Source organism: Oncorhynchus mykiss, chromosome 2 (genome assembly GCF_013265735.2).
Source record: "Oncorhynchus mykiss isolate Arlee chromosome 2, USDA_OmykA_1.1, whole genome shotgun sequence".
NCBI lineage: Eukaryota > Metazoa > Chordata > Actinopteri > Salmoniformes > Salmonidae > Oncorhynchus > Oncorhynchus mykiss.
This window is the reverse complement of record NC_048566.1, coordinates 19,134,809-19,144,808: the sequence shown is the minus strand read 5'-3', so window position 1 is coordinate 19,144,808 and position 10,000 is coordinate 19,134,809. Positions and strand designations below refer to the sequence as shown.

The 10,000-nt window shown below is 44.8% G+C and overlaps 1 protein-coding gene across 1 annotated transcript in view; it reads right to left on the bottom strand.

The window, feature by feature from the left end:
• The window catches only part of LOC110503718 (glutamate receptor ionotropic, NMDA 2D-like), a 127,170-nt gene that overhangs the window by 114,266 nt on the left and 2,904 nt on the right, over positions 1 to 10,000 (bottom strand). The window contains exons 2-3 of the mRNA XM_036961707.1: positions 9,842 to 10,000; positions 749 to 1,015 (exon numbers count right to left, since the gene is read on the bottom strand). The exon at positions 9,842 to 10,000 is cut by the window's right edge and continues 48 nt beyond it. Coding sequence (XP_036817602.1) covers positions 749 to 1,015; positions 9,842 to 10,000 — 426 coding nt within the window. The remainder of the gene's footprint in view (positions 1 to 748; positions 1,016 to 9,841) is intronic.

Genomic DNA, 10,000 nt, shown 5'->3' with positions numbered 1-10,000 from the left:
GAGCCACAGTGACAGAGGGAGAGAGGAATAAGGAGGAGAGAGAGGAGAGAGAGCCACAGGGACAGAGGGAGAGAGGAAGAAGGAGGAGAGAGAGGAGAGAGAGCCACAGTGACAGAGGGAGAGGAAGAAGGAGGAGAGAGAGGAGAGAGAGCCACAAGGACAGAGGGAGAGAGGAGAGAGAGGAGAGAGAGGAAAGAGAGGAGAGAGAGGAGAGAGAAAGAAAGGGCACACACTAGTCATGAAGGGAGGGAGTGATGAGAAGAACAGAGGGATAGAGGAGAGAGAGGAGAGAGAGCCACAGGGACAGAGGGAGAGAGGAAGAAGGAGGAGAGAGAGGAGAGAGAGACACAGGGACAGAGGGAGAGAGGAGAGAGAGGAGAGGACATAGGGAGAGAGAAAGAAAGGGCACACACTAGTCATGAAGGGAGGGAGTGATGAGAAGAACAGAGGGATAGAGGAGAGAGAGGAGAGAGAGCCACAGGGACAGAGGGAGAGAGGAGAGAGAGGAGAGAGAGGAAAGAGAGGACAGAGGGAGAGAGAAAGAAAGGGCACACACTAGTCATGAAGGGAGGGAGTGATGAGAAGAACAGAGGGAGAGAGGAGAGAGAGGAGAGAGAGACACAGGGACAGAGGGAGAGAGGAAGAAGGAGGAGGAACCCGGCCAGCCACATGGAGTCTCATGGCCACTCAGTAACACTTCCTCCCCCTTTTCTCCACCTCCCTCCCCCCTCCTTCCCCCCTGTCTCACCTGCGCCTCGTTCTCCTTGAGCAGCCTACGCGTGCGTGCCCCTCCCGGGTCGTCCGTCACGTTCAGCATGACCACGCTCTTCTTCTCCCAGCCGATGAACGAGCCGTCCGTCAGGCCGTCCACCACTGACAGGAAGTCCTGGTAGCCATGGTGACGGGTGGACACCACTGAGAAGGTGGTCCAGTCATACTCCTCTAGTATTTTGAAGATGACCTCCAGCTGGAGGCTGGTGGATGAGCTGAACTGGAGGAAGATGGAGCCTGACTCCTGCAGTAGAGGAGCACACCTTAAAGTTCTATAGACACAGGCAAGCACACGGGACAGAACGCTGCCAAACAGGAAGCACAACATCAGCTTTCCTCTAGGAGGTCACGTTCAGTAGAGCACCTTCTCCACTTCAAAACAGTTCAACACGTTGCTGTTGTTTTTTCTCACTGAACGGGACCCCTGTAATACCTCCGTTTCACAACGTTTTCTCCTGTTTTACACCTTCTGAACACATCCCAGCATTGAGAATGAAGGGGTTTTCTAGGGTTCTGATTTGGTTAGGATTTGGGTTGGGTAAACTGATCCTACAGTGTAGATATGTGTCTATGGGTAAACTCTGCCCAGAGCCAGAATGCAGCCCAAGGTTGTTTAGAATACGCCTCACTGGTAAATTGATCCCAATGAATATATGAATAGCAAATATGTTAACATGCCATTTTATCACAATCCCTAACCCATTAACTATTTTTGAAGAAGTCTAAACATTCATCAATCCAGATCTAGCAGGGGATGATGTCTTTAAGGTAAGGATCTACACTGCCTTCTGAAATATTCAGACCCGTTGTTGATATTTTCCACATTTCGTTACATTACAGCTTTTTTATAAAATGGATTAAATAAAAAATGTGCCTCATCAATCTACACACAATACCCCATAATGACAAAACAAAAACATGTTTTTAGAATTTTACACATTTATAAAAATAAAAAATAAACAGAAATACCTTGTTCAGACCCTTTGCTATAAGACTCAAAATTGCTTAGTCACTACGTGGTATTGTGTGTAGATCGATGAGGGAAAAAAACGATGTAATCCATTATAAAATAAGGCTGTAACGTGTCAAAATGTGGAAAACGTCAAGGGGTACTTTCTGAATGCACTGTATTCCTACGGGCAACTTCTATCCGGAGTTTAGAGAGCAGTTAAAGAGAGCAGGCTATCTCTACAAATAACTACAACTCCCATGACTATCCTGTGTGTGTTCAGGGTGAGGTGGCATACTGGGGGTTGAAGTTTTCATGGGACGGCTGCAGGGGTAGTGTGACTGCAGGCTAAAACACAGAATATGATTGTTGAGTGAAGTCTCCAATGACCGCTGGAACTAGTCTTTTCCACAGATTTGGATTACATTTACATTTTTTCTAGCTACTAGGCAGTATGCATGTCTAAAAAATTTTTTTACACACATATACTGTAAATAATGTAACACCCCCCTCCCTCCTTCTCTCAATTCAAAGGGCTCTATTGGCATTGGCATGAGAAACATAGGTTAACATTGCCAAATCAAGTGAAAAAGATAATAAACAAAAGTGAAATAAACAATAAAAAATGTACAGTTAACTTTACACTCAGAAGTTTCAGAGGAATAATGACATTTCATATGCCATATTATGGCTATATACAGTACAGTGTTATAACGATGTGCAAATAGTTAAAGTACAAAAGGGAAAAATAAATCAACATGAATATGGGTTGTACTATATGTTCTCTTTCTCTCTCTCTCTCTCTCTCTCTCTCTCTCTCTCCCATCCATCCACACACACACACACACACACACACACACACACACACACACACACACACACACACACACACACACACACACCCACACATAGAGTGTTGACACATCAGAGGGACAGCTGTAGTAGCAGCCCAGTTTGGTGCCATTTACAGATCAAACACAGCAGTGTCTCAGGATGTTTGACTCAGCTTCTTATGGCACATTGTCCCAAACACCAACCCCTATACCCCAACCCCTATACCCCAACACCAACCCTATATCCCAACACCAACCCTATATCCCAACACCAACCCCTTTACCCCAACACCAACCCCTATACCCCAAAACCAACCCAAAACCAACCCTATATCCCAATACCAAACAGGGTTCTAAATTGAACTCTAAAGGGTTCTACCTGGAACCAAAAGGTTTCTTCAAAGGGTTCTCCAATGGGGACAGATGAAAACCACTTATAGGTTCTAGATAGCACCTGTTTTTCTGAGAGTTTTTACCCCAACACCAACCCAACCCCTATACCCCAACCCATCCCCCACACCCATACCTAATCCCTATCCCAGCCCAGACCCCTGTTCGCCCTCCAGCAGCTACCAATCATGATTCTGAGCATTCCTCATCCTCATATCCATCCCAGGATTATGGTCAATTCTCAGTCACTTCAAGAGATAAACTGAAATACAGTTCTGGAATACTGTTCAAGTACTTGAATTGAATGAATTGAAATTGATTATTTAACCTCCCCATCCATTCAGTTCTAACCAGTCTAAATGAGAGATGGAGGGGGGAGAGATATGGGGGGAGAGAGAGATGGAGGGGAGAGAGAGATGGAGGGGAGAGTGAGAAGGAGGGGAGAGTGAGATGGATTGGAGAGTGAGATGGAGGGGAGGGGAGAGAGAGATGGAGGGGAGAGTGAGATGGAGGGGAGGGGAGAGAGATGGAGGGGAGAGAGAGATATGGGGGGAGAGAGAGATGGAGGGGAGAGAGAGATGGAGGGGAGAGTGAGAAGGAGGGGAGAGAGATGGAGGGGAGAGTGAGATGGAGGAGAGGGGAGAGAGAGATGGAGGGGAGAGAGAGATATGGGGGGAGAGAGAGATGGAGGGGAGAGAGAGAGAGATGGAGGGGAGAGTGAGAAGGAGGGGAGAGTGAGATGGAGGGGAGAAAGAGATATGTAGGAAGAGAGATGGAGGGGAGGGGAGAGAAAGATGGAGGGGGGGAGAGAGATGGAGGGGAGAGAGAGATGGAGGGGAGAGAGAGAAAGAGAGATAGAGAGAGAAAGAGAGAGAGAGCTAGAGAGAAAGAGCGAGAGGGAGATGGGGACACGGGTGTAAGGTCTGTAAAGCCTGCTGAGTGAGACCAGGTGACAGGATCATCCACTTAATCCTACCAGAGATTTCTCTCTCTAACCCTGATTCCATCTCTCTCTCAATTCAATTTCAATTTCAATTCAAGGGCTTTATTGGCATGGGAAACATGTGTTAGCATTGCCAAAGCAAGTGAGGTAGACAACATACAAAGTGAATATATAAAGTGAAAAACAACAAAAAATAACAGTAAACATTACACATACAGAGGTTTCAAAACAGTAAAGACATTACAAATGTCATATTATATATACAGTGCCTTGCGAAAGTATTCGGCCCCCTTGAACTTTGCGACCTTTTGCCACATTTCAGGCTTCAAACATGAAGATATAAAACTGTATTTTTTTGTGAAGAATCAACAACAAGTGGGACACAATCATGAAGTGGAACGACATTTATTGGATATTTCAAACTTTTTTAACAAATCAAAAACTGAAAAATTGGGCGTGCAAAATTATTCAGCCCCCTTAAGTTAATACTTTGTAGCGCCACCTTTTGCTGCGATTACAGCTGTAAGTCGCTTGGGGTATGTCTCTATCAGTTTTGCACATCGAGAGACTGACATTTTTCCCCATTCCTCCTTGCAAAACAGCTCGAGCTCAGTGAGGTTGGATGGAGAGCATTTGTGAACAGCAGTTTTCAGTTCTTTCCACAGATTCTCGATTTGATTCAGGTCTGGACTTTGACTTGGCCATTCTAACACCTGGATATGTTTATTTTTGAACCATTCCATTGTAGATTTTGCTTTATGTTTTGGATCATTGTCTTGTTGGAAGACAAATCTCCGTCCCAGTCTCAGGTCTTTTGCAGACTCCATCAGGTTTTCTTCCAGAATGGTCCTGTATTTGGCTCCATCCATCTTCCCATCAATTTTAACCATCTTCCCTGTCCCTGCTGAAGAAAAGCAGGCCCAAACCATGATGCTGCCACCACCATGTTTGACAGTGGGGATGGTGTGTTCAGCTGTGTTGCTTTTACGCCAAACATAACGTTTTGCATTGTTGCCAAAAAGTTCAATTTTGGTTTCATCTGACCAGAGCACCTTCTTCCACATGTTTGGTGTGTCTCCCAGGTGGCTTGTGGCAAACTTTAAACAACACTTTTTATGGATATCTTTAAGAAATGGCTTTCTTCTTGCCACTCTTCCATAAAGGCCGGATTTGTGCAATATACGACTGATTGTTGTCCTATGGACAGAGTCTCCCACCTCAGCTGTAGATCTCTGCAGTTCATCCAGAGTGATCATGGGCCTCTTGGCTGCATCTCTGATCAGTCTTCTCCTTGTATGAGCTGAAAGTTTAGAGGGACGGCCAGGTCTTGGTAGATTTGCAGTGGTCTGATACTCCTTCCATTTCAATATTATCGCTTGCACAGTGCTCCTTGGGATGTTTAAAGCTTGGGAAATATTTTTGTATCCAAATCCGGCTTTAAACTTCTTCACAACAGTATCTCAGACCTGCCTGGTGTGTTCCTTGTTCTTCATGATGCTCTCTGCGCTTTTAACGGACCTCTGAGACTATCACAGTGCAGGTGCATTTATACGGAGACTTGATTACACACAGGTGGATTGTATTTATCATCATTAGTCATTTAGGTCAACATTGGATCATTCAGAGATCCTCGCTGAACTTCTGGAGAGAGTTTGCTGCACTGAAAGTAAGGGGCTGAATAATTTTGCACGCCCAATTTTTCAGTTTTTGATTTGTTAAAAAAGTTTGAAATATCCAATAAATGTCGTTCCACTTCATGATTGTGTCCCACTTGTTGTTGATTCTTCACAAAAAAATACAGTTTTATATCTTCATGTTTGAAGCCTGAAATGTGGCAAAAGGTCGCAAAGTTCAAGGGGGCCGAATACTTTCGCAAGGCACTGTATATACAGTGTTTTAACAATGTACAAATGGTTAAAGGACACAAGATAAAAGAAATAAGCATAAATATGGGTCTCTCTCTCTCTCTCTCTCTCTCTCTCTATCTAACCCTGAATCTCTCTCTATATACAGTATATAACCCTTGATCTCTCTCTCTCTCTATCCCTGAATATCTTTATCTCTCTAATCCTGAATATCTTTCTCTCTCTAACCCAGAATCTCTCTATATAACCCTGAATCTCTCCCTCTAACCTTGAATCTTTCTCTCTAACCCTGAATCACTCTCTCTAACCCTGAATCTCTTTCAATTCAATTCAAGGGGCTTTATTGGCATGGGAAACATGTGTTAACATTGCCAAAGCAAGTGAGGTAGATAATATACAAAAGTGAAATAAACAATAAAAATGAACAGTTAACATTACACTCACAGACATTTCAAAAGAATAAAGACATTACAAAAGTAATATGATGTATATGTACAGTGTTGCAACGATGTACACATGGTTAAAGTAGAAAAGGGAAAATAAATAAGCATAAATATGGGTTGCATGGGTTCTCTCTCTAACCCTGAATCTCTTTCTCTCTCTAACCTTGAATCTCTCTCTACAACCCTGAATCTCTCTCTCTAACCCAGAATCTTTCTCTCTAACACTGAATCGCTCTTTCAAACCTTGAATCTCTCTTTCTAACCCTGAACCTCTCTATAACCCTGAATCTATTTCTCTCTACAACCCCGAATCTCTTTCTGTAACCCTGAACCTCTCTATAACCCTGAATCTATTTCTCTCTACAACCCCGAATCTCTTTCTCTAACCCTGAATATCTCTTTCTAACCCTGAATCTCTTTCTCTCTCTAACCCTGAATCTGTCTCTCTTACCCTGAATCTCTCGCTCAAACCCTGAATCTCTCTCTACAACCCTGAGTTTCTCTCTTACCCTGAATCTCTCTCTCTCTAACCCTGAATCTCTCTCTCTAACCCTGAATCTCTCTTTCTAACCCTGAATCTCTCTCTCTAACCCTGGATCTCTCTCTTACCCTGAATCTCTCTCTAACCCTGAATCTCTCTCTCTCTAACCCTGAATCTCTCTCTCTAACCCTGGATCTCTCTCTAACCCTGGATCTCTCTCTAACCTTGAATCTCTCTCTCTAACCCTGGATCTCTCTCTTACCCTGAATTTCTCTCTCTCTATAACCCTGAATCTCTCTTTCTAACCCTGAATCTCTCTCTCTAACCCTGGATCTCTCTCTTACCCTGAATCTCTCTTTCTAACCCTGAATCTCTCTCTCTAACCCTGGATCTCTCTCTTACCCTGAATCTCTCTCTAACCCTGAATCTCTCTCTCTCTAACCCTGAATCTCTCTCTCTAACCCTGGATCTCTCTCTAACCCTGAATCTCTCTCTAACCTTGAATCTCTCTCTCTAACCCTGGATCTCTCTCTTACCCTGAATTTCTCTCTCTCTATAACCCTGAATCTCTCTTTCTAACCCTGAATCTCTCTCTCTAACCCTGGATCTCTCTCTTACCCTGAATCTCTCTCTTACCCTGAATTTCTCTCTCTCTATAACCCTGAATCTCTCTTTCTAACCCTGAATCTCTCTCTCTCTAACCCTGAATCTCTCTCTCTCTCTAACCCTGAATCTCTCTCTAACCCTGCATCTCTCTAACCCTGAATCTCTCTATAACCCTGAATCTCTCTATAACCCTGAATCTCTCTCTTACCCTGAATCTCTCTCTTACCCTGAATTTCTCTCTCTCTATAACCCTGAATCTCTCTTTCTAACCCTGAATCTTTCTCTCTCTAACCCTGAATCTCTCTCTCTCTCTAACCCTGAATCTCTCTCTCTCTCTAACCCTGAATCTCTCTCTAACCCTGCATCTCTCAATTCAATTCAATTCAATTCAATTCAAGGGCTTTATTGGCATGGGAAACATGTGTTAACATTGCCAAAGCAAGTGAGGTAGACAACATACAAAGTGAATATATAAAGTGAAAAACAACAAAAATTAACAGTAAACATTACACATACAGAGGTTTCAAAACAATAAAGACATTACAAATGTCATATTATATATATATATACAGTGTTTTAACAATGTACAAATGGTTAAAGGACACAAGATAAAATAAATAAGCATAAATATGGGTTGTATTTACAATGGTGTGTGTTCTTCACTGGTTGCCCTTTTCTCGTGGCAACAGGTCACAAATCTTGCTGCTGTGATGGCACACTGTGGAATTTCACCCAGTAGATATGGGAGTTTTTCAAAATTGGATTTGTTTTCGAATTCTTTGTGGATCTGTGTAATCTGAGGGAAATATGTCTCTCTAATATGGTCACACGGTCATACATTGGGCAGGAGGTTAGGAAGTGCAGCTCAGTTTCCACCTCATTTTGTGGGCAGTGAGCACATAGCCTGTCTTCTCTTGAGAGCCATGTCTGCCTACGGCGGCCTTTCTCAATAGCAAGGCTATGCTCACTGAGTCTGTACATAGTCAAAGCATTCCTTAATTTTGGGTCAGTCACAGTGGTCAGGTATTCTGCCGCTGTGTACTCTCTGTGTAGGGCCAAATCGCATTCTAGTTGGCTCTGTTTTTTTGTTAATTCTTTCCAATGTGTTAAGTAATTATCTCTCTCTAACCCTGAATCTCTCTCTAACCCTGCATCTCTCTCTAACCCTGAATCTCTCTCTAACCCTGCATCTCTCTCTCTAACCCTGCATCTCTCTCTCTAACCCTGAATCTCTCTCTAACCCTGCATCTCTCTCTAACCCTGAATCTCTCTCTAACCCTGAATCTCTCTTTCTAACCCTGAATCTCTCTCTCTCTCTCTAACCCTGAATCGCTCTCTCTCTCTAACCCTGAATCTCTCTCTAACCCTGAATCTCTCTCTAACCCTGAATCTCTCTCTAACCCTGAATCTCTCTTTCTAACCCTGAATCTCTCTCTCTCTCTAACCCTGAATCGCTCTCTCTCTCTAACCCTGCATCTCTCTCTAACCCTGCATCTCTCTCTAACCCTGCATCTCTCTCTCTAACCCTGAATCTCTCTCTAACCCTGAATCTCTCTCTAACCCAGCATCTCTCTCTCTCTCTAACCCTGGATCTCAATCTCTCTAACCCTGCATTTTTCTCTCTCTCTCTCTCTCTCTCTCTCTCTCTCTCTCTCTCTCTCTCTCTCTCTCTCTCTCTCTCTCAGTACCATAATCTTGCTCCCCCCTTTTCTCCCAAACCTCACTCTCTCCCCCCCTTTTCTCTCTACCCCCAACAGTTTATCTCACTTCCTACCCTTGACTCCCTCTCTTTCTCTATCACCCACTTCTTGCTGTCTACAAAGCTCTGACTGGGCTAAAAAAGTGAATGACTGACCTCAAACCTCAAACGTTCACGCAGGCACGCATACACAAACACACATTCTCTTCTCACCTCCATACCTGTTGCATCCTCCCCAACCCTGCTCACCATCCTACAGTCATGATGGGTCTCTCTCTCTCTCTCTCTCTCTCTCTCTCTCCCTCTCTCTCTCTCTCTCTCTCTCTCTCTCTATCGCTCGCTCTCTCTCTCTCTCTCATCCCTCCCCCCACCTCCATACCTGTTGCATCCTCCCCACCCTTGCTCAACATCCTACAGTCATGATTGGTCTCTCTCTCTCTCTCTCTCTCTCTCTCTCTCTCTCTCTCTCTCATCCCTCCCCCCACCTCCATACCTGTTGCATCCTCCCCACCCTTGCTCAACATCCTACAGTCATGATTGGTCTCTCTCTCTCTCTCTCTCTCTCTCTCTCTCTCTCTCTCTCTCTCATCCCTCCCCCCACCTACATACCTGTTGCATCCTCCCCACCCTTGCTCACCATCCTACAGTCATGATTGGTCTCTCTCTCTCTCTCTCTCTCTCTCTCTCCCTCTCTCTCTCTCTCTCTCTCTCTCTCTCTATCGCTCGCTCTCTCTCTCTCTCTCATCCCTCCCCCCACCTCCATACCTGTTGCATCCTCCCCACCCTTGCTCACCATCCTACAGTCATGATTGGTCTCTCTCTCTCTCTCTCTCTCTCTCATCCCTCCCCCCACCTCCATACCTGTTGCATCCTCCCCAGCCCTGCTCCTCCGCCTACAGCCACTATGGGTAGTCCAGTCTGAGCAGAGACAAACTCTAACATGGGGGCCAGGGGTCCCCAGGCGGTGGGTGGTGGCCTCTCCTCCTCGTAGACCAGGCCCTGTAGGGGCCTCGCTGCCAG